Here is a 26,254-nt window from a genome sequence, read left to right on the forward strand (position 1 = left end):
GGCAGAATGCCTGCTGCCCAACTTCAGCCTACAGGATTTAAGAACATCTCACCTTCCGTCTTATAGGTCTGCCTCCAGTAACAAGACAGTGGTCCCATTAAGCCAACAAGGAAAAATGATTATGCAAATGAAAGAGCCCAGCAGGCAGATAAAGGAAATAAAACACATTAGATGCTCATCAAAACAGAACTTCTGGAGGAAACAGACAGCAACCTAAACAACAATGGCAAAGAAGCACACATAAGCACACTCAGACATAGCAAAAAATACTATATGGTACTAAAAAACATGATTTTCAAGTTAAAAAATTTAGTAGGTCAATTTAAAAAGATGATCGTCACTCTTGAGATCCAAATTTGTGGCCTGTAAGGCCAAATAGAATAAACACCTCAAAATAGTAAAATTTAAAAAGAAGAAAACAATGAGTGAAAAGAAGCAAAACACTTAAAGCATAATTCCAGGAGAAGTGGCTATAAACAATTGGAGTTTGAAAGAGAAAAAGAAAGAGATGGAGGAAATAAAATAATCATAATAAATAATGTGAGCAAATGGTTCTGAATTAAATAAAATCAAAATCTGCAGATTCAAAGGGGTAGACTGAGTTTCAAGCAGGTTTGATGTATCTGGGGAATATTCTTGAATTTTAGATACAAAGAGAAATTTCTACAAACTTTCATATAGAATAAAAAAATATTTTGATAGAATAGAATCGGATATTTCATCTGTAACATTTGAAATTGGAAGTTGGTGGAATAATATCCTCATACTCTGAGAGAGAAAGCTGACAACAATCCTATTCCCAATCAAGATACAATCTCAAGTTAGAGCAAAAGAAAGATATTTATGGATGTTTGAGTATTTCATAATATATCATTCATATATTAAAACTGAGAAAAATACATGACTAAGGACTCTAGTAAAGCAAGATATAAATTAGAATTGAGATCTCAATAAAGGGGAAGATGAAGAGAAGAGAGAACAAATGGTGAGCAATGAAATCTGGGTGTATGTGTGTTCAATACAATGAATGTATAACTTAAATGCTTGCAGCAGAAGCAACATACTTTAAGAAACATCCTAATAATAGTTTAGAACTTCAGGTACTATCTCAGAAAAACCTAGTTATTAGGACTAGTGAAGGAGGGCAGAGGAGGGAAGGGAAATAAAAGTGTTAAAAAGCCTCATCAGGAGTGTGGAATGGAAAGAGGAGGAGAGGACAGAAGTGGAAGTATGTTAAAGGCCTCCTTTTCTTGGGTTGGGAGTTAACATAAAGAATATAATGTTTTGATGAGGCTAATAATTTTTTTATAATAGTAGAAAAATATTCATCTAATTTTGAGTTCCAGGAAGGATAAGTTAACTATTAACTAAGTATATTGAAATTTTCAAGAAGAAAAAATAGAATTAAAAACAATTTAAATTAGCAAAAATATGGAAAAGAAAGCAAAAAAATAAAATACTTTATTTCCTTAAAACACACTGGAGACATAAAATCAAGTATATTACTTGTTACAAAATTAATTAGAATAGACAAAATTTTGTCATTAAAGAATCTAAGTTGCATTCAAAAACAAAACCTGGTTATCTATTATTTAAAAGTATCATATTTGTAAATAAAGGGATGAAAGACTGTTGAAAATGAAGGTATGGGACGAAAATACTATACAATTAGTGTGGAACCTGATATAGAATGGAAAAATAGATCCTAGAATATATGGGGATTTAGAATATAACAGGGATGGCATTTTAAATCATTGAGAAAGGCTGGATTATTTAAAAAGTAGTGCCAGCTCAACTGGCTATCTATACCTGAAAGAAAATATCCCTACCTTTTACTAAAGCTATTTCCATATAGATAAAGACTTAAAAGTAGAGGGAAAAAAACTCCCTAGGAAACTGGGTACACTTCTTTTATGGGCTGTGGAAACCATTTGAATCAAGACAGAAAATTCAGAAAATTGAAAATAAAGTAAACATAAAACCACATAAATAATCAGATGGTAAAAAGTACATTTGGGAAGATATTTTCCCAAATAGTAGAGCAAGTATTAACATCTGTAATTTATAGAGATTTTTATAAATTGACAAGGGTAAGACAAACAACCCAATAGAAAAATTTAGGCAAAGGATGTGAACGGGAAATTCACAGTGAGCAAGCCCAGTGGCCACCATGTAGAGAAAAAGTTCTCAACCTCACCAGTAGTCAGGGAAATGCAAATTAAAGTAACAGTGATATACATTACCAAACTAGCACAAAGTAAAAAGTGGTTGCACCTGTTGTTGAATATGGAGGAAGAGTACTCAAATACACGACTGGTGGAAATGTGAATTATTTCAACCCTTTGGAAAGCAATCTGGCAACATTTCTTAAAATTAAAATCCCTATTTGACTAAGAAATCTTAGTCTAGAAACCTGTCAAATGTATATAAATATAAAGATGTTTGTAGAAGGATATTTTTTGTAATGTTGGTTATATTAGTCAAAACCTGGAAACGAAGTAAATGCCTATAAGTTGGGGAAGGGTTGAATATATTGTGCTACATCCACAGTAAAGAATATTATGTGGTCACTGAAAAGAATAGATTAAACTTTTACATTGATTTGTATAAATTTCTATGAGATACTGCTGAGAAAAGCAAACAAGTTTTATAAAAGTGTGTACAAGATGAACACATTTGGTAAAATATTGACAAGCACCCCTATGTCTTTTGTTTTTCTATATATGCTAATATAATCAAGGAGGAAAATAAGGAAGGATACACACTGTTTTGTTAATATGGGTTATTTTGAGGTGGAGTTTGGGGATATGTGGAGAGGGAGAGGGGGGAGTGGAGAAAAACAAGCAGAAAAGAAAAAAGACGTCCGTACTTAAAAAAATTCATTTTATATGTTTTGATCCTATTCCTCCATTTTATGTATTTTCTTTTTTATGTTTATATCTTTATATAAATATGAGTGAAATTGAAAGTCTTTGGAAGATTTCTAAGCTGGTGAGTGATGTGATTTGATTTTCATTTTTAAAAAATCACTTTAGCTACTGTATGGAGAACAGATTATAGGGAGATTAGGTGAAAGCAAAGAAATCAGTTAGGAGGCAATTGTAGGAGTTTAGGCAAGAAAGATGATAGGGGCTGCAGTTAAGGATATTAAAGTTATATTTTGGTGGTGGAGTCAATAGAATGTGCTGATTTATTGGTTGAGAGGAGAATTCCTTTGTTAAGTTTTTAGGTTGAGCAACTGGGTTCATTTTGGTGTTATTTACTGAGATGGGTCAGACAGGGGGGAGAAATAGGTCTTGGGGTGAAGATAGAGAAAGAGTTCTCTTTTTGGAGTGGTCAATGTAGATGGCTTTTAAACAGAAAGTTTGGATTAGTAAGTTAGAGGGAGAATCGATAGAGAAGAGAGGAGAGGATAGAAGGAACGGGAAAGATAGAGAAAGGAGTAGGGGGGACTCTGGACAGTGCAGTGGGGACCACCTATATGTAGAGATCTAGAGATCTACAGATGATAGGGAACCAGCAAAGGCAGCTGGGAAAAGCAGCTGGAGAAGAAGAAGAAAATATGCAGAAGGAGATGTCTTAGAAACCAAAAAGAGAAAAGGTTTCAGAAAGGAAGGAAAGTAAAGATGAGAAGTTCAAGTAAGAAGTGACCTTTGGATTTGGCAACAGTGAGGTCTCTGGTGACCGCTATAAGATTAGTTTAATGGGGTGGAGAGAAAGGAATTCGAGTTGCGCTGAATTAGGGTAAGAACAGGTGATAAAGAGGTGGAAACAGCAAAGATATCTAACTTTTTCAACAAAATTTTAATGAAAAAGGGAGCAGGGAAATGATGCTGGAGGAGAACACAGAGTCAAGAGCAATGTGTTTAGAAGATGACAGTGTGTGAGCTGGCTAATGATATCTGAAGAAGAGACCATGAAATACTGTAGTACATTCTAGGAGAGCAATAATATTACAGTATCTTGTTTCCTCTGGAAAAGAGAATCCTATGGAAAGAGAGAATAGTATAGCTACTTATCTGCTCAGAATAATTCCTGTGTTAACTCTCTTAGGTTACAGAAATATTTCTGGTGATTCATAAATCTACCTTTTTCTCTATAAGCTGTTCATCATTTTTCTTGTCTCTCTCCTTCAAAACCCCCTTCCCCCTGGCTTTTGTCTTCTTTTTCTTCTTTTAAAATATTATTTTAATATGCTCATACTGACTAGTCTCTGTACTTGAGGAGATAATTGGGGCAATAGATACAGAGAGCATACTTGTAGCTGCAAAGAAAAGACAATTAAGTGCCAAAATTAGTACCATAGATTGTGGTTTATGTAGGTGTTCAGAGACAGGGGACAACATTTTGGGTTGGAGTTGTTAGATAATAGCATCCTAGAATTGATAGTAATAAGTCCACAGATTTATGGAATTTTAAATCTATAAAGGACGTTAAAAATACTCTTAACTAGTCCTGTTCTTCAAATAAGTAAACATAATCTTGTACAAGCTAACTACCTATGGTATCGAGTGATTATGACAGGAACACGAGTAGTATTACTTCCTATATTTTCCAGATAGCTAGCTGATTGTCCCAACAATATTTATTGAACTTAAAAAAAATCTTTATCATAAACTAAAGGATTGTACTAAATTTACAGATTAATTTGGACAGGATCGATATAATTAAAATAAAGTCTTCCCTTACAGGAACATGTTTTTTCTCTCTATTTATTCTTTTATGTTGTTTAGTAAAATTTTATAGTTTAGTTTATATGGATTTTATACAATTTGTGTTAGTTTTATATATGTGTATTTTATACTTTTTGTTGCTATTAAATGGCATTTAAAAATAATAACTTTTATATTTTGTTGTTTTTGGTGATAAAGAAAGCTACTACTTTTATTTATTGGTCTGGTATTTGGCCACCTTACAAAACTCTGTCATTGCTTCTAGTAATTTTTTAATTGAATCTCTTGAATATTTTAAGTTTATAGTAATATTGTCTGTAAATAATGACCTTTTTTTCCATTCTTTTCAATATATACGTATTATTTCTTTTTCTATTACATTGGTGTGAAATTCTAGTAGAATATTTGATTTAGTCCTTTAATTAATTTATATCTTATTTCCTGTGGAAATAATTAATTCCGTAATTAATTTTAATTTATTACCCACATCTGGCTTTCTTCATGATCTTGGGTTCATTCCAAGCTTCTGGGGGGAAGACTCACTCTTTTGGAGGGCCATGTGTTTTACTTCCAGGGGTTGTGAATTTGTCAGCAACTGTGGTACTGAGATTTTACTCTTAAGGACAGCTCTAGTCTTTATCTTCCAGAAACTCCCCACTCTTTTAGTCCATTGATGGCAATACTTCTGTCATTTTTAGACACATTGGGTTGTTTTTGTTTTTTTGGTCGTTTCAGTGAGATTTAAGGAGAGAGTGAGGGATAAATGCTTGTTTTTTTTTTTTTTTTTGTGAGGAGATCAGTCCTGTGCTAACATCCGCCAATCCTCCTCTTTTTTTGCTGAGGAAGACGGCCCTGGGCTAACATCTGTGCCCATCTCCTCCACTTTATATGGGACGCCGCCACAGCATGGCTTGCCAAGCAGTGCGTCGGTGCGCGCCCGGGATCCGAACCAGCGAACCCTGGGCCGCCGCAGCGGAGCGCGCGCACTTAACCGCTTGCGCCACCGGGCCGGCCCCTAAATGCTTGTTTTTAATCAGCAATCTTGCCTTGGAAATCAGGCTAGAAACACTTTAAAGGAATAATAAAATTTGGTGAATGATTAGATAATGGAGAAGAAGGGGTCAAAACTGACTTTAAGATATAATGACTAGGTGAGTGGGAGAATGGGAATATCATGAACTGAAGCTGGGGAAAGAGACTAGACTGAGGACCAAAAATGAGGACTGCTGGATGATATTTTTACTTTTTAAAATAAGCTTCAGTATAAGCTCAGACACCTAGCCCTAGCATATAGTATTTATTTAAGAGGGTGTGGGTAGATAGATGATATAGAACCCTTTTTTGATATGGCACTGTCTCCAAACCAAAATATAACTAAACTTGTAATGCTTCTAGTTATTGTTCACTTTTCCAAACACTAGCTATTCATATTTTGTTCTAATGTCCTTAATTTCTTCATCTGTTTTTTTGATTGTATTCATCTTCCCAAGCCTCACAATAGCTCAAAAGATCAACATACACCTTGAATAATAACAAAGCCCGACATTCTTAGAGTGAATAGTAACTTTAGGCTTAGGGTGTTCCAAGAAGCTGTAAGGTGGAGTTATGGGAATTTTTCCGGTATCACTCATGCGATTCCTATTTTTAAGAAGCTCAGTCTCTTGGCACACCCCACAGCAAAAGGGTTGTCAGCTGTTTGACCTGAAACCAAATGCCGAGTTTCAGAAACCTATTTAGGACTATTGGGCAGGTCCTGAGCAGGGATTTCAGAACTAATTATTTTCCCAGAAATAAGGAAGAACAATATTGGAAATTTGTGTCAAAAGACACACATATCACAAACTCCAACTTTTTCTCTTTCATACGAGGTGGATTTAATTTTTACTTTTCCCAGCTTCTTTACCTCACTCCATCCTCCTCTCTCCTTTCTCTCTGAAGAAAAATGTACAAAATGCTTCTAAGTCACCAGTTAGACAAGTAGGTGGAAGGAGGTTCTGGACTATGTTGATGGGAAGATCTTGAGAATGATGAACTCAAGGATGGGCTTATTAACGGCAAAATCATGATCATTTATGATATTAAAATCACCTTTATGGGTGAGAAATTCATCATCACAGTATTTATCAACTACAGGAGGCTTAAAAGTACCAATCAACACGTTTTTAATAAACAGATCAAAGCACAAATATTTGGTTATATACTAAGGATTGTCCCTTGAAAAATTTCAGACTAAAGTGGATGTTCTGAAGTTCAACAAAAATAACTATATCACATAAGGGAGAATTCCATAAAGTAATTGGAGCCACTTTTCTGAAGAATTTCTGGTCTCTAATTTACCAGATTTTAGTGGAGTAATGGTATAGTATTGTTTAACATATTTGTTTATAATTAATTTTTATGTAAACCATCCAGATATTTAAAATTCTCTTTCAAATCAGCTCACAAATGTATAGGAAAACGTTTTATTGGTGGTGGTGTTATATTGTTAAATTATGCTGTGAAGTGTGACAAAGGATTATAAAATGATGCATTGTTATAGAAGCAGGAAAATGCGACCTCCACATGACAGTATCTCAAAAGTGGATATGAGAGAGAGCACATGTTTGCTAGTCTGTTACTCTCAGACATGGAGTGAAGCTTGGGTCTATTGTTCCTTCTGCTTACAGTAACCACCCTCCCCCCATGTCTACATACATCCTGAACATCTAGTATTTATTTCTTGTATGCTTGTTTTCAAACTATAGAAAAGAAAACTAGTACATCAGTAATTTTTGTAAGTTGTCTTCATATCATTTGAAATATGAATAATAGCTCTGTAATGTTGGATGTGGTTTTTTTTTTGTGAGGAAGATTAACCCCGAGCTAACATCCAATGCCAATCTTCCTCTTTTAGCTGAGGAAGATTGGCCCTGGGCTAACATCTGTGCCCATCTTCCTCTACTGGATATGGGACACTGCCACAGCATGGCTTGACAAGCCGTGCGGCGCCCGTGCCGGGATCCGAACCTGCGAACCCCCGGCCAAGGAAGTGGAGTGCGCAAACTTGACCGCTATGCCACCAGGCCGGCCCCTTGGCTGCATTTTTTGATAAACCTTGGATCTTCTTAGTTCCTTCATGGCTAGAAACTTAATGTACAATGATTTCCATTTAATACATCAGATAAGTATTTTGTTTTAAAAATAGCCTGGATTAGAGAGTACAGTAATCTTGAATTTAGGACCATTGCCCAAATTTTAGTTTTCCGATATGTTTTCAGCAGGAGGAAACTGAATGAGAACTAACAATTTTTACTCAAATTGAAACATTGCAGACCCATATTAGATGGAACAGGACTCCTGAATATTGTCCTTCACTTTATTATCTTTTTAAAATTATATATTTCTAATCCTGTTGAATTCTATAAATAATCTGTCATTTGATAGGCTGCCCCAAAGAGAGGCATTTGCCTAAAGGCGCATATGCCCATACCAGGCTCAGATTAGCTCAGAGAAAAATTTGTTATTTGACAAATGCCCTGGTTATATAGGGACTGTAGATGCCCCCTCCTCTTAGACATTCTGGTAAGTGGTTTCACGTATGAGCTTGGCTGGCCTGTTTTGTATGGGTAATCTTAGGAACCTTATGCTTTTAAGGTATCATTTTTGTCATCTATAATCCAATGCATTTGTATGTGAAAAACACATAGAATTTGGTTAAACATTTTGGAATATTTGACTGGCCATGTGAAATAGATGTATTCTGAAATGTGCTCGAGATTGTGTAATATTTGCATGCTCTTTAATTTTAGGACAATAAATCATAAAAAAAGATGGAAGCATACTTGAAATATGATTTTGGGTAAGTTAACCTCTTAGTGCCTCAGTTTCCTCCTACGAAAAATGAGGATGTTGTGAGGATCAAATAAATTAATGCATAAACTGCTTAGATCAGTAATGACAATTAGTAAAGCTAATTTTTATTGTTAAAGTATTGCCCCACTCCTAATTTTTAGAATTTCTATTCACCATAATTGGGCATCATATTTGCTGGAGAGCTACAAAAAAATAGAGATTTCTTTTGAGTTGCTCACTAGAAAACCACATATCTAAAACAAAAAAATGTTCCCTATGAAGACCTATCTGTAGTTAAAAAAGCTATCATTCATAGTAAAGCAGCATCTCTCTTTGTCCACTTCCTTTCCTCTTTTTAGAGTGAATCATCATAAGAATTATTTAATGGAAATCAGAAGAAGAAAAATAGGCTGTAGATATTATAATAATGACTCATAGGTAAGTTTGTTGCATGATTCATAGCTCCATTTGGTACGTGCTATTATCACTAGTGTTCTACTTATGAATGTTGTGTACATGATAATAATTATAATACATGGAGTGTTGTATTAAATGAAAATAGAAAGAAAGGCATGTAAAAGTAGGCACTCTGATGCACGTAAATGAAAAAGTATGAGAAGTATCTGGTGACTGTTTAAATACAGATGAGTTAGAAAATAGGGATGAGGGCTAATAAGGAGCCTGAAGCAAGATGTCGGGATTGGTGGTTGATTGACCAGGATGATATGATAAATGATAAAACTGATATTTTTAGAATATTCATTTATGAAGTAAACATAGGTTAATTGACTTGAATGAGTTGATCTGAATTTATAGCAGAAAAGGTCATTTTCTTAGTGTGGGATATTTGGAGTTACTTTAAAGTTATATATTAACTTGTTTTATATTTATAATTTCTAAGAATATTAATTATGTTCTTATTTTAGGTAATTTTTTTAGGCTATCTTTTTTTAAGGGCTTACAGAATAATAGGACTTCTGCTAAGATTATGACATATTTCATTTTATGTATGCTTATAACAATCCTATAGTATAGGTATTTGTCATCTCTTTTTAGTTGAAGAAACATTTGTTGGGAGATTAAGTGACTTGTCTAAGGTCATACAGCTAGTAAATACCTAAACTTAGAATTAAACAAGGACTCTGAGTTCAAAGCCTATTTTGTAACCATTGTATTACATTGCTTCCTTGTCATTTTCTTTTTATCATAAAGCTAAATTGAAAGTGTAGATTTTTCTTTCTCCATTTTCTATACACTAACTCTTAGTATAATGGTAAAACAACACCCAGACTTTTAAAGACTTTGAATTTATTAGAAACTGGGAGAGTGGATATTATGGAGAGACTACAAGCTTTAGTCAGATAGAGCTAGTTCTGAAGATGTTCTGTCAGGAATCTGCTTGAGGGAATGGGAGATGAATGATGCCACCACTGCTCCTGGCAGGATTTAGTTTGATTGACAGAATTATTTGAGCTAATTAGAGTGGTATCTATGATAAAGGAAGCTTATATCTAAGGGGCAGTGAAGACTCTTTGTTAGGTCTTCAGTCAAGTAAAGGTTAACTTAAAACATAGCGTTTTCTTAAGTAGACATTTTAAAGTTTTCACTCTACACTGAGGAGCTACAAGATGATCTTTATTTTAGTCTTTATGTTCTCTTCTACATTGGCCATTCCTCTTCCTTGAAGGACTTAGTTTAGCAGCAGGATCAGCATGGCCTTGGTCAGATATCTTGGAGGTGGGATATATTTTATTCATTGTTTATTAATACATTAGAAATACTTGTTGACTGTCTTTTACATGTCACGCATTTCTTAGGTATTCTCAAAATGTGTCCCTCTTATAGTTTTTTTTTTTTGTGAGGAAGATCAGCCCTGAGCTAACATCCATGCTAATCCTCCTCTTTTTTTTTTTTTTTTGCTGAGGAAGACTGGCCCTGAGCTAACATCTATTGCCAATCCTCCTCCTTTTTTTTTCCTCAAAGCCCCAGTAGATAGTTGTATGTCATAGTTGCACATCCTTCTAGTTGCTGTATGTGGGATGCGGCCTCAGCATGCCCGGACAAGCGGTGCGTCAGTGCATGCCCGGGATCCAAACCCGGGCCGCCAGTAGTGGAGCGTGCACACTTAACCTCTAAGCCACAGGGCCGGCCCCCTCTTATAGTTTTTTTTTTCCTGTACGTGTTTTCTAATTGACTTTCTGAAAGGGCTGACTATCCTAATCTAGAACCAAGGTAATGGTAAAAAATAGTCTAAAATTATCAATCATTTCCAAGTTGGAAGGTGATTGTTAGGATTCTGGCACTTCTGGGAGCATAGCATTTAAAAGGACAATGAACAGAAAAAAAATTCAACTTACCAAAGACATTATCTTTTTATTTAGGTCCATATATTCTTGTGAATATGATTTTTCAAACTTGCTGTCATAGTCAATGTTATTGACTTTAAAGCTGAGGTGGTAGTAGAGAGGTGTCTTGCCTGAGAAGGAGAGAAAAGAAAAAATAGTTCTCACTTTGCTCATTGTGTAACTACTTACATTCTTAAGAAAATCATGGGAAATAGAATACTCTGATGAAATTTCAGGTAACCCAACATTTAAGTCATTTTGATTATTAGTGATTGTTGAAATAAATTTGACAGAGAAATGTTTATTAAATTATAACCTTACCCAAGAATGTATTCAGAATTTTTAAAGTAAAATTTCAATGTGCCAGCTTTCAAGTTTGGACAATCTAGAGACAGATATGTTACTATGAGAAGAAATTATATTAAAGCATAGGTAATTATCTTAGTCTTTGTGATCATCACAGATTACATTTAGTAAAATCAGTGGAATTCTAGGTTTTATCATTTATGAAGTACCTAGGAAATGAAAATGAATAAAGGAGAAAGTAAAATGAGGTATGACTTGTAAATACTGCAAATTAAGTAAATAGAACTAAGTCAAACCTACAGCTTTAGAAAGGTGAAGCAAAGGAAAAAGTTGAGGGTTAGGCTGGACTGTACTATTTTAATACATCAAAAATAGTAGAAATTAAATTTTTTGGTAACTTTTCTCAGGTCCCATCGTACCAATCAACTCCATAGACTGGGAGGGCATAATGAAAGAAAAAGAGAGAGAGAGAGAGGAGAGCAGAAGGGGAAGGAGAGAAAGAGAAGAGAAAAAAAGAGATTGAGGAGTAAAACTATTTTGTAACATTTTGAGAAAATCCTTCATGTCAGTGGCTGCAGTTAATTATTTGGAAAAGTCTTTCCTGTACACGCACAAATAATCAAAGAAATGCAAAAAATGAGGTAACATTTTTCTTGGATTAAATTGGCAGAGATGACAAAAATAATAATACCCAGGCTGGGGCAGCTATACTTATATCAGAAAAAAATAGACTTTAAGCTAAAACACTAACAAGAGACAAAGAAGGTCATTAAATAATGATAAAGGGGTCAATTCATCAAGAAGACATAACAATCGTATGTATATATGCATCCAACATTGGAGCATCCAAATATATTAAGCAAATACAAACAGATCTGAAGGGAGAAATAGCAACAATATAATTAGTAGGGGACTTCAATACTCCACTTTCAACAATGGATAGATCATCTAGAGAGAAAATCAACAAGGAAACATTGGGCTTGAACCACACCTTTGACATGTATAGAACATTCCATCCAACAGCAGCAGAATACCCATTCTTCTTAAGGACACAGAGAACAGTCTCCAGGATAGATCATATGATAGGTCACAAAACAAGTCTTAGCAAATTTAAGAAGATTGAAATCATACCGAGTATCTTTTCTGACCACAATGGTATGAAACTAGAAATCAATAATAGGAGGAAAGCTGGAAAATTCATAAATAAGTAAAAATTAAACAACACACTCCTGAACAACAGTAAGTCAAAGAAGAAATCAAAAAGGAAATTTAAAAGTATCTTGAAACAAATGAAAATAGAAACACAACATACCAAAACTTATGGGATGCTGAAAAAACAGTTTTAAGAGGGAATTTTATACTGATAAATGTTTACATCAAGAAAAAAAGAACAATCTCAAATAAACAAATTATCTTTACACCTCAAGGAACTAGAAAAAAAAGAACAAACTAAGCCCAAAGTTACCACAAAGAAGGAAATAACAAAGATCAGAGCAGAAATAAATGAAATAAAGACCAGAAAAATGATAGAAAAGATTAAGGAAACTATGAGTTGGTTTTTTGAAAAGATGAAGAAAATTGACAAATCTTTATGTAGAGTAACTGAGAAAAAAAGAGATCTCAAATAAATAAATAAAATCAGAGACGGAAGAGGAGACTTTATAATTGATACCACAGAAATACAAAGGATCATAAGAAACTATTATGAATAATTATGCACCAACAAATTGGATAATCTAGAAGAAATAGATAAATTCCTAGAAACATACAACCTACCACGACGGAATCATGAGAAAATAGTAAATCTGAAAAGACCAATAACAAGTAAGAAGATTGAATGAGTAATCAAAAACCCCCCAACACAGAAAACCTCAGGACAGATGGTTTCGTTGGTGAATTCTACCAAACATTTAAAAAAGAATTAATATGAATCCTTCTCAGAATTGTCTAAAAAATAGAAGAGGAGGAAACACCTCTAAACTCATTTTATGATTCCTGCATTACCCCCTATATCAAAGCCAGATAAGCACACTACAAGAAAAGAAAACTATAGACCAATATCCCTGATAAATATAGGTGCAAAAATCCTTAACAAAATATTAGCAAACTGAATTTAACAACACATTAAAACAATTATATACCATGATCAAGTGAAATTTTTTCCTGGGATGCAAGGATGGTTAAATATAGGCAAATCAATAAATATGATACACTACACTAATAGAATGAAAGATAAAAATCATATGACCATCTCAATAGATGCAGAAAAAGCATTTGACAAAATACAACATCCTTTCTTGTTGTGAAAATGCCAACCCACTGAGTCTAGGAGGAACATACCTCAACATAATAAAGGCCATATATGACAAACCCACAGTCAACATCATACTCAATTGTGAAAAGTTGAAAGTTCTTTTTCTAAGTTCAGGAGCAAAACAAAGAGTCTCCACTCTCCCTACTTCTATATAAGATAGTACTGGAAGTCCTAGCCACAGCAATTAGGCAAGAGAAAGAAATAAAAGGCATCTGAATTGGAAAAGAAAAAGTAAAATTGTCTTTATTTGCGGATGATATCTTATATGGAGAAAATAAACTCAACCAAAAAATTGTTAGAACTAATCGAGTTCAGTAAAGTTGCAGGATACAAAATCAACATACAGAAATCAGTTGTGTTTCTAAACTGTAACAATGAAATATCTCAAGTAATATGTGTATATGATAGTAATCATTTTGCAATATATATGTATCAAATCAACTCATTGTACACTTTCAAATTATACAATATGTCAACTATATTGTAATAAAGTTGGAAAAGGAAAATTCCAAAGGAACATAATTTTTTTGTTATATATTTTTATTCACAAATATTGTATGACTTCTTATTTTTCTCTTGGAATATCAGGGTTGAGAATCTAGGGCATTGAGACAGTATTATGTTATATAACTTGTTGGACTACTAAATGAATTTCAGTCACTAGAGAGGAAAGCCATTCTCTAGCTCTCTTATCCTGTTAGAGTGCCAAGGCCTGAATTAGAAGGTGTAGTGGTAAATTGAGTGCTACTGTTGGTGTTCAGAGGAACTAGCAGACTATCATAATAAAAGATTAGCTCCTCTCCTTCAAATGTAACCTAGACCTTGAGCAGAGAAAAAAATTTATCCCCTAGGATCTCTTCTAAGTGTTATTTTCATTGGTTTTTCCTTTCTAGAAGATTCGTATTTTTCAGATAATCTAGATCACATTCTGGGCTGGGGTTAAGAGCTCCACGGAGGACTAGATCCTGACTAATTCTCCTCTTTGTATTTTTATTTATTTCATATTTTTTTGATTTCTGAGTGATTTTTTTTATTGAGATATAGTGGACATATAACATTATATTAGTTTCAGGTGTACAATGTACTGATTCGATTTATGTATATATTGTGAAATGATCACCACAATAAGCCTAGTTAGCATCCATCCAAGTGATTTTTATGCACATTAAAGCTTGAGAAGTAAGGCTTAGATCGATGACTACTTTTTCCTTCTCTTCCTATGACAGTCAAAAGTAACTGTTTAGAATACTTCTTCTCCCCTATATCCCAGAGCCTTCTCTCCATTTTCTCCATTCAGACTTCTGATATGCCTTGAGCAATTCCCACCATAAATTAATGATCTTCAACTACTGAAAATGTTCCCTTTGTGACAGATCAACTTGAGAAGGTGTTGGTATGCAAGATTCCTATGTGGGATGAGGTGGGGTCCTGGCATATCAGTGAAGAACGAGAATGTAGTGTTCAGGTCCCACCTGGATGCTCCATCAGCTCTGTGTAGACCAGGATTAAGAAAATGCACATCTAAAAAGGATGAGATTAATGTCCCAGAATAATTCAGGAATTTCTGAAAAGAAGAGTAATTAGAAGAGATGGGCTCTCTAGAATGCTAAAGGAAGATTAACTGCTTAAATATACTATTAGAGATAACGGGATATATGGTGCTCTATATGGCTTGACATTTGAATAAAACATTTTTTTCATGATTAGATTTAGATTATGATTTACTTGTTTTTCTGGCCAATAATATCACAGCAGTTATTTGTCCTTTGGCAAACATAAGGCAACTGATATCCATTCGTCCCATCACAGCTGATGCTAACTTCATTCACTTGCTTCAGGGGCTCTCTGCCCGATTCCTCCACTACATCTTTTTGTATTTTTAAAAAATTACTGAAAAGTAATCTAAAAATATTGAAGAAGGAAATGGATTTATGTTGAATTTTCTTTTAAGATGCCACTTGTCCTTTGAGAAATAGATTTCTTTTTGTGTTCGGGACCATACATATATTGTGGGCTTATAATTAACTGATAACAGTATCAGTGCACTTGTCCCTGTATGGTTCTAACCTGGATCTTTCTCACATATGGTGACTTATTTGCTCTAAACTGGGCTCTGGTGGCAACCAATTGCTCCCATTCCTGGCTGCTGTTATCTTAGAAGATGAAACACTTTCATTCTTCCCAGCTTGATCCTTGGCTTCTATTATCCACATTTAAGACTTGCTGAAAGTAGTTCTTCATGCCAGGATCTCTCAAACATGCCTCTGGAGAGTCAAAGAGATGCCTTTTGCACAATCCATTAGAGTTGGTGTTAAACTTGACACTGAAGAGGCAGTCTAGGAAAAGTACCTCATACATTTATCATTTTGGCTCTTGGATAAGAAGCAAGAAAACAAAGCAAATAAGTTGGAATTTAAGAAGACATTATTTTTGCCTGTACCTTGATGCTTTTCCTTTCATTTTCTATTCCTTGAAAGTGAAATTGCTATTTGGGGGGCTAACAGTTTCCATTTATAGATAGCACAGGAAGATTTGGAAATATCCTGAAATAGTATTAGTGAGAAAACTGGCATGAAAGATTAACTTTCTCGTTTCATGTCCAGAAACTTTACTGGCAATCTCATCTGTCAATTTCCTCACCAGTTACTCCCAGCCTAACCTATTGCAATAGAATTTTAACTGCCTGAGGAAGAAACTATGCGTTATTTCTTGATATCCTTCTTCCCTTTTCCTATAGTGATACAATTTGTGATTTGTAACTGAGCAGATGCTATTCAAAAATAAAAACTACATTTTCCTACCTCTTTTACATCCAAGAGTGATCTAGTGCATTTAGGTTCTGACAAATGGAATGAAAGGGAAAGTGGTATGTGCAACTTCTGAGATGTTTTCTCATTGAGAGAGGGCATGCTCTTCTCCTTCCTTTTCCACCTGTTGGCTGGCTGGAACGTGGACATAATGGCCAGACTGGCACAGTCACTTTGGACATTGAGATGCTCTGGGCAAAGTGGGTCATGGTGGAGCAACAAGATAGAAGGAGCCTTGGTCCCTGATATCTTGAAGTGACATACTGAATCTGGATCACTGACCTCTGAACTTATTTGTATCTGAATCTTATGTGTATCTGTCTCCCTGTAGATCAGTGGTTCTCAACCTTGGCTGTATGTTAGAAGCAACTGGGGAGCTTTGAAAATGACAATTTCCACTTCAGACAACATCTTTGAGAGTGGGGCTTGGGTACTAGTATTTAAAAAAACAAAACAAACAAACAAAAAACCTTTCCAGGTGATTCTAAGGTGCAGTCAGGGTTAAGATTCACTGCTCTAGATCAGGAGTCAGCAAACTATGAAATCTAGCCTGCTGCCTGGTTTTGTACGACCTGTGAGCTAAGAATGGTTTTTACATTTTTTAAAAGTTAAAGAAAAGTCAATAGAAGAATAATATTTTGTGATGTGAAAATTATATGAAATTCAAATTTCAGTGTTCATGAATAAAGTTTTATAGGAAAACAGCTACATTCATTTATTTGCTTATTGGCTACTTTAGCACTACAACAGTAGACTCGAGTAGTTGTAGTGGAGACTATAATGGCCCATCAAGAGGAAAATATACACTATTTGGCCCTTTAAAAGAAAAGTGTGCAGACTCTGCTGTAGATGCTGAGCACTTTTAGTGCAAGGACTAGTGTGATGCTCTAGAAGCTTTCCTCCATTACTGCTATACCCCCATTATAGCACCTAACCTAGTACCTGCCATTAAGTACATATTAGTCACACAGTAAATGCTTATTGAGTTGAATCCATGTACAATTTCAAATACCCTTATACTTTCTCCATTCTATCTATCTATCTATCTATCCATCTATCTATCTATCATCTGTCATCTATCTATTTCTATTTATCTCTTAAGAAGTTAAACAAGTAGAAAGCGCAACCTTACCATAATATAGAGTCATATGACGCAGAAAAATGTAGGCATCCTCGAGTGAATATTTGTGCTGTACTTTGGTTTATCCAGCTCTCCTTGTTTAACTACTTACTCGTCCAAGTGAAAGAGTAGTTATGGTGAGGAGATGGCTCGTTGCTTCCAGGTTTGGAGTCTGGACTAGTGAACTAGAAAATCTTAACAGGATTCTGAAAGCATCATTCAAAGGAGGAGTGTCATAAGGCTGCCTCCACATGATGCCAAAGCATCTGGATAAAAAGTGTAAAATTTGGTTAATCAGATTGTGATTTTGTTTCTTAAGTGAAAAATATGTAGGTTCTTAAAAAGATCTTTCTGATTTAATTTGTTCATTCATACAAGATATTGTGGCACCACGTAGGCAGTCTTAAAGTGAAAAACCATTTAATTACTATTAAAAGAAAAAAGAAATAAAATCTGGGAATTGGGAAGCCCTATCAAAGTACTTTACACAGTCTTGGGAGGTTCTATTCATGTTCCCCTACAGGTTTACTGTGACTTGAGAAAACTTACATATTAACAAAACTTACTTATTGTTCTGATGCAGAAGTATTTAATTTTGGATTTTTTTTCCTTCTTTTTAGAAGTTTTTATTAGCCACAAGTTTTTAATTCCTGGGAAATAGGTATTACTATGACTAACTCCAAGAGTGAGATCTTAAATATATTAGAATTCATTCATTCTCACATAAGTAGTTTCTTCTAGACCTACTAAAAAATATCTGTATAGAATTGCTTTAGAATAAACTGCAAGGTGTGATTATATAAACACACACAAATATATATGACTAGTATTTCACACAAGTATATTTTATAGGATTTAATGATAAAACAATTTTGTTTTCAATTCTTTAGTAATACAAAGTGTTATGATCATTATAAGTCGCAAAACATGGTCTCAATTCAAAAATTAAAATACTCAGGTCTGTTTAATAATCAAAATTTGAACTTGAAGTTGAGGTTTTTCCCTTCCCAAGCTCTTTACTCACCCTATCCTTCTATTCCTCCTGCCCTACTTCATTAACTGGATTTGGACTCGTCTAGGTCCTTACTGGAATGGTCAAGAATTTGGCATCTAGCTTTAGTACTCTAGGAACTTAGTACATATTTAAAACTAACTTCCTTCTAGGTTTTTCTGAACTTTGAAATTCCATTTCCACTTATTGCTAGAGTTGTCTCAACTACAGTTTCCTTACGTGGACAAAGGTAACTATTCCAGCTTGAGTTTACTCCTTCCTCAGCATTTAGGCAGCTGGAGATATTTCTCAGTCTTTAACCTGAGATCTGATTACCCCTCCAGGTGGCATCTTGGACAGGACCTAAGATGATGGGGCTTTTTTTCTAGGCGGTTTATATCTGTTTCATAGGAAACATTTATGCATTATTTGTCTCAAAGACTGATTGTTCAAACTTCCCAGTTGTGTCACCTCCTCTTCACTCTGATAAACAAGCACCGAGTCTCTTGCCCTTAAGATATTCCAGGTGTGAGTCAGATTCCAGTCCACTGTGTTCCCATTCTGCAATCATCTTCTTAGGGTCATATTGGTCTCTCTTTCAAAGCCCATCTCTGAGCTTGATGTGAAGGGGAAATCCTTTACTCTTGTCATACTGGGGTAGTTAGTAGTATGAGAAATTACAGCACACCTACCTCCAAATATAACCTCTTTAAATATTCTTTACTTATCTCCAATTTCTTGGACTTTTACACCCTTAATGAAAGGCAGCAGGTTCTATGTGTATGTCTTGAGTGAGAACCTCTTAGTCAAAGGTTTATGGGCATATGCTATGACGATGACTCTTGGTCTGGCAGTGGTAGTAGCTGGCATTACAGTCTACCTAATGATTGTGTTTGCACAGTAAGTCTGTGTGTATGCAAGGATGTATATAGAAGACGAAACAGAGGTGGTCACAAACACTTAGTTCTTAGGGAGATGGACTCCTTACTCCACTGTGTACAACTCTCTCTATTTCTCTCTATGTATTTTCTTTTCCCCTTATAAACTGAACTGGATGTTTATTTAGCTACACAGCCTCTTTTCTAAATGTTAGTATTTTTTTCAGAAAATACTACTATATTTTAAAGCAGTAGTTCCCAACCTGTGAGCCATGAATTATACAGGATAGGGGCATGGTGGTAGAAGAAGATCATTCTAGGGAAAAATATTTATATACACATCTGTTCTTCTAGACTTAATGAACAATGATTCTTGTACATATATGTATTACTGATTTTCAAACATAAGTGGATGTAATTCATTAAATACAAGTTGATTTACTAGCGTTACTAAATTTATAGTACTCATTTGTTTTTATTTCTTTTCTTATTCAACAAAGTAATTACTTTCTTGTGGGAATGTAGGCAAATTTTTTTTCCTATAAAAAGGTCCTCCAGGGGCCTGCCAGGTGGCATAGTGGTTAAGTTCGTATGCTCCCCTTTGGCGGCCTGGGGTTTGTGGGGTCAGATCCCAGGCATGGACATATGCACCACGTAAGCCACGCTGTGACGGCATCCCACATACAAAGTAGAGGAGGATTGGCATGGATGTGAGCTCAGGGCCAGTTTTCCTCAAGCAAAAAGAGGAAGATTGGTACAGACATAAGCTCAGGGCCAATCTTCCTCACCAGAAAAAAAAAAAAAGTCCTCCATTCTTGAAAAGCTTAGGAAATACTGGGTTAAATATAATAACAAGAACAGGACACAGAGAACTTGGCACAAAGAGCTATTTTTAAGAAAAATCAAGGATCCTTTAATTCTTTCTATTTTTTGCAAAATATATAGAAAAATTTGTACTAACTGTATTTCATCCCTTAATAATAGAAAAACTCTACTTTTTAGGGAGAATTTTATGAGATGAAAACATTGTATAGGGAAAAAATTATAGTTTTGGGATAAGAAATCTTAGCTTAGAATCCCAGATTCTAGGCTTTTACATTTATTTGTTTGTTAACTCATTGATTATCTCTTCAGAAAGTTGTAAGTTCAGCAAAGGTAGAGACTATGACTACTTTATTCATCAGTGTATTCCTGGCACCTAAATCTTCACCAGTAATTAAAAAAGAGCACACCAAATTCCTGGGTTTAGAATGCCCTAAGCCAAAGGTTGCTGAAGAACAAAGTCTACAGTAAATGTTATTAACCATAAGAAACTCTCTCTGCCAAATAATCTTGTCTGACTCCTTTCCTTCCCCTATTTTCAAAATTCTTAATTTTCCCCCCAATAATGGAATTAGTAATTCCACATGACTGGACGTAGTGAGTACTTACCATAAGCAACGAAATAAACAATGAGTCCGATGACTACCGCGGCAATCACCATCATTAAGATACCCAGGGTTATCTTTCCACACCTTGTGAGTTTCATTTTTGTGTTTGTTCTTCTGAGCAAAAAGGACAGGAGAGCAAGTGTTAATATGAGCAAGATGTAGGACTCTTTCAGAAATAAATATGGATTTGATGTTAAGTGTAAAAGTACGTTATTTTACATTAACTATGGATTCAGTAGACTGCTGAGCTAGGAAAACAACATGGAGAATTAGTGAATATAATGTTTGGCCTGCTTATTTTTTAGCATATATGAATAATACTGGTAATACTAAAATCAAAATACATTCATTCATTCAGCAAATATTTATAGATGTCCTATGTGGTAGGCATAGTTGTAGGAACAGAGATATTTTTCCTTACGTAGCTTACATTTTACTGAGGGGAGATAGACAAGAAACAAAGAGCATAATTAATAAAATATATAATCAGTAAAAAGATATTAAGTGCTGTGGGAAAATAAGTAGAGCTAGGTAACAGAAATGTGCAAGTGTGTGTGAGATGGCGGTGGTGGCAGGATGCAGCATTCAATAGAGTGGTCAGGTTAGGCCTACTGAGAAGGTAAAATCTGAGCAGATTTGAGGGGGTTAGTCATACAGATATTTGGAAAATTCCAGGCAGAGGAAATAATTTGACAAAGGCCCTCAGGGAGGGACATGACTAGTATGTTAGGAGAGCAGTGTGACTGGAGCAGTGAATGAAGAGAAGAGTAGTAAGTGACTATCTGAGAGGTACCGAGGCCCAGATCATGTTGGGCCTTGTGGGTCACTGTAATGCGATTGACTTTTTTTCTGAGTGAAATGGGAGCTTGGAGGGCTTTGGGCAGAAGACTATGATGATCTGGTCTAATTTCTTTTTTTTTTTTTTTTGTGAGGAAGACCAGCCCTGAGCTAACATCCAATGCCAATCCTCCTCTTTTTTGCTGAGGAACACTGGCCCTGGGCTAACATCCGTGCCAATCTTCCTCTACTTTATATGGGACGCCGCCACAGCATGGCTTAACAAGTGGCGCGTCAGTGTGCGCCCAGGATCCCAACCGGCGAAACCCGGGCTGCCGCAGCGGAGTGTGCGCACTCAACCGCTTGCGCCACCCGGCCGGCCCTGATCTAATTTCTTAATGGGAATCCCTCTGACTGCTTTGTGGAGAGTAAATTATAGGGGACAAAGGTGGAAGCAGAGTGACAAGATAGGAAATGATTACAATAATCCTAGCACAAGATGATATTGACTTGGACCAGGGTGGTAGAGGTGGAGGAAATGAAAAGGGGTTGAAGTTTGGATATATTTTGAGTATAGAGTTGACAGGAGTTCCTGATGGAGTGGTGTGGAACGTGAGTGGAAAAGAAGAGTCAAGGGTGGTTTAAAGTTCTTTAGCTTGTGGACTTGAAGGATGGAGTTGTCATCAACTGAGATGGGAAGGCTGTTGATATAGCAGGTTTTGAGAGGATGATTATGTGTTCAGTTTTGTTCATTTTATGTTTTAGATGTTCACTAGGCTTCCAAGAAGAGATGCAAGTGGGATACACAAGTCTGATGTATGAGATAGAGGTCTAGGCTGGTTGTGTAAATTTGGCATTTGTCAACACATAGATTAGTCTCTGGACTAGATGAGATTGCCAAGGAAGTAAATGTAGAAAGAAAAGAAGACCAAGATATGATCCCTGGGACACTCCCATATTAAAAGATTAAGAAGAAGAGGAAGACCAAGCAAAGGAGACTGAGAGGAAGTAAATAATGAGGGTAAGAGGAAAACCAAGAGAAAATGGTGTCCTGGAAGCTAATAGAAATGTATCAAGGATGAGGAAGGGGATTAGTGGTGTCAGATGATGCTGATGGCTCAAATAAGATTGCAAATAAGCTTTGAAAATTGACCATTGGATTAACATTATAAAGGTAATTGTTGACCTTGATGAAACAAGTTTTAGGAGTGGAAGCGACATGATACTGGTTAGAGATGGTTTGAAAGAGAATGGAAATAGGGAACTAGAAGCAGTGACCATTGACCACTCTTTTAGCGTTTGCTGAAAAGGGGATTAAAGAAATGAGTTGATACATGATGAAGGAAATGGGATCAAGAGAAGTTTTATTCTATTATGGAAAATTTTAAATATGTGTAAAAGTAGAGAGAATAGTTTAATGAACCTCCATATATCCATCACATAGATTTAAGAACCATGAACATTTTGCAATATTTACTTCATTATGTTTCTGAAGTATTTTAAAGTAGTTACAGAAAAATAATTGCATCATGACATTCACCCCTGAATACTTTATTTTCCATCTAAAAATTAAGGGCTTTAAAAAAATATGACCATTGTCATACCTAATGAAATATCAATAATTCCTTAATATCCTCTAATACAAAGTTTATGTTCAAATATCTCTACTAGTCCTCAAAATGACTTTCACAATTTTGAACAAAAATCAAATCAAAATCTCCACATTGCATTTGGTTATTATTTTCTTATATCTCTTTTAATTTAGAGCAGCTTCCATACTCTGCCCTCCTTTTTTTATTTTTCATGACATTGACTTGTTGAAGATATTACATCAGTTATCCCATAGAATACTCTACCTAAGAGAAGAAATTTGTGTGTTTATTTTTCAAAAATTTTAATTAACTGTTTTATTTTGTGACGATTATAGAGTCACATGCAATTGTGAGAAAACAGAGGGATTCCTTGTACATTTTCCCCAATGGTAACAAATTGAAAAACTATAGTAAGATTTCACAACCAAGATATTTACATTGGTACAGCCAAGATACCGAACAGTTTCAACACGAGGGTCACTCATGTTGCCCTTTTATACCAACACCCACTTGCCTCCAGTCCTCTTGCCCTCCTTAACCCCTGGCAACCACTAATCTGTTCTCCTTTTCTATAATTTTGTCATTTCAAGAATGTTGTATAAATGGACTCATATAATATGCAATCTTTTCGGTTTTGCTCTTTTTCACTCATCAAAATTCTCTTGTGATTCATTCAGATTACTGCATGTATCAAAAGTTCTTTTATTATTATTTTTTAAATTGCTCAGAAGTAATTCATAGTAAATATGTACCACAGTTTGTTTAATTGTGTACTCGTTGAAGGACATCTGGATTGTTTCCACTTTTTGGCTGTTAGGAATAAAGTTGCTATAAACATTTGTGTACAAGTTTTTGTATGAATGTGTCTCTGTTTCTTTGAGATACATGTCCAGAGGTACAATTGCTAAGTTGTGTGATAGCTGTATGTTTAGTTTTTAAGAAACTGCCAAACTGTTTTTTAGAGTGGCTGCAACATTTGATATTTCCATCAGCAGCGTATAAGTGATCCAGTTCCTCTGCATCTTTGCCAACATTTGTTGTTGTCACTATTTTAAATTTTAACCATTCTTTTTTTTCGTGAGGAAGATCAGCCCTGAGCTAACATCTGCCAGTCCTCCTCTTTTGGCTGAAGAAGACTGGCCCTGAGCTAACATCCATGCCGATCTTCCTCCACTTTAGGTGGGACACTGCCACAGCATGGCCTGACAAGCAGTGCGTCGGTGCGCACCCGAGATCTGAACCCACGCACCACGCTTAACTGCTACGCCATGGGGCTGGCCTAAATTTTAACCATTCTGATGGAGATGCAGAGATATCTCATGCTTTTAATTTGCATTGACTAGTGATGTTGAAATCTTTACATGTGTTTATTTGCCATCTATATATCCTCTGAAATATCTGTTTATATCTTTTACCTATTTTCTAATTGGATTGTTCTTTTTACTTTTGAGTTTTGAGAACTCTTTATATATTCTAGAAACTAGTCCTTTGTGGGATTTGGGTTTTGCAAACACTTTTTTCCCAGTTTGTGGCTTGTCTTTTCGTCTTCTAAATGGAGTCTTCCAGAGAGCAGAAGTTTTTAATTTTGATGAAGTCCAATTTCTCAGTATTTCCTCCAATGGCTCACGCTTTTGGTGTCAAATCTGAGAACTTTGCCTAGCCCTAGATGCCAAAGATTTTCTCCTATATTTTTTTCTTAAAAATTTTATATACTTTATTCTATGATTCATTTAGAATTAATTTTTACATGAGGTAAGAGACTTAGGTTGAGGTTAATTTTTGTTTCTTTGGGTGTTTACTTGCTCCAGCAGCATTTTCTGAAAAGACCATCTTTCCTCCATTGAATTTCTTATGTACTTAGGTCAAAAATTACTTAGGCCTATTTATATGGGTCTATTTCAGAGTTGTCTTCTGTTCCATTGATGTATGTGTCTCTCCCTCCTCCAATACCACAAATCACCCATTCCAGTTTCCTAATTTTCAAGAAAGGGAAATTGTAGGACCATATTTTCTCTTTAGGACTACTTTTTAAATCTAGGGAATATATGCGTTCTAGGTAGTGATTTGTCCTCTGGCTATTATCAGTATATTGAGGGTTAGGGTTAGGGTTAGAGTTAGGATTAGGGTTCTTTCCAGGTCTCCAGAGGGAAAATTAAATCATCTAGGCCACTCTAACTTGCAACTCTCACTTACCTTACAACCAAAATCTAAAATCACTACAGTGACTTATCTCTCTTGATTCACAAATGTAAAATTATGGTAATGAATAAAAATTAATTTTAAAGGCAGATGAACTAAATATTTATTTCTGTCATTCTCACTTGAGTTTTCTGAGATGTAGATGTCCTTCCTACTTGCAAAGGGTTTTATTGATTTGGAGTTTTTGTGTGTGTGTATTCTTAAATTCAAAAGGAAAATTCAACTTTGTCAACATCCAGATTCTTTTCCTTAGAGCATTCTCTAAAAACAACGTCAGACGTATAAATTCCATTTTTTCCAAAGCGTGATTATTATGTGGAATGTTGATCGAAAAAGACTACCTATTATTTGACAGAAATTGGGTCTTGGGAGGGAGTTAAAGTGAGGAGTAGAAAAACTTTTTTTGATTTCAGCAATATGCCTTAATTTTCCAAAGTGTTTTATTTATTCACCAAGCGTATCCTGAAGCCATTCAGAGTAATAATGATAAGGTGGTAATGATATCGAGGATTATTTAGAGATTTAAGAAACACTGGCTTGCTGGTGAGTTGTACTTAAAAAATTATTAATTCTTTGAAAGGATGAAACCAAGATCTGTCTGCACATTATTTCTCAAATATTGTTTATGGAGCATAAAAAACATAGCAAGTTAAGATGAAGGATGTAGAACATATTACTTAGAAGCCAAGATTAAATATTTTTACTAGAGTTTTGTTAATTAAGCCAAAGAACTAACAGTAACTTAATTCAATGGAAAAGATTTTAGGGGTTCTCTTACAGCTAATTAAGGTAAATATAAATGTGATTGTGTAAAATGACTGATTATTCAAGCTGTTTATCAGGAAGTTACACTCTGCTCACATTATACTGTTCACCTAGAATCTAGATGTTGGCAAGATATCAAAACAAGAAAAGTTGTCTAAAATTTTTGTTAAAAATATGGCTCAATCTCAATGAGTTTATCAAGGCATATCAAGGCATTTTTTTGGAG

At 35.0% G+C, this 26,254-nt stretch overlaps 1 protein-coding gene across 2 annotated transcripts in view; it reads right to left on the reverse strand.

The window, feature by feature from the left end:
- LOC101400481 (transmembrane protease serine 11C-like) overlaps window positions 1–26,254 on the reverse strand; it is a 61,158-nt gene that overhangs the window by 34,093 nt on the left and 811 nt on the right. The window contains exons 2-3 of one of the 2 annotated variants that reach the window (XM_004419110.2): window positions 20,697–20,806; window positions 10,862–10,980 (exon numbers count right to left, since the gene is read on the reverse strand). In XM_004419110.2, coding sequence (XP_004419167.2) covers window positions 10,862–10,980; window positions 20,697–20,806 — 229 coding nt within the window. Of the gene's footprint in view, window positions 1–10,861; window positions 10,981–20,696; window positions 20,810–26,254 lie in introns of both variants that reach the window. The other variant, XM_087434694.1, reaches the window with a different exon arrangement.

Source organism: Ceratotherium simum, chromosome 8 (assembly GCF_057802395.1).
Source record: "Ceratotherium simum simum isolate JZ-2026a chromosome 8, ASM5780239v1, whole genome shotgun sequence".
Taxonomy (NCBI): Eukaryota; Metazoa; Chordata; class Mammalia; order Perissodactyla; family Rhinocerotidae; genus Ceratotherium; species Ceratotherium simum.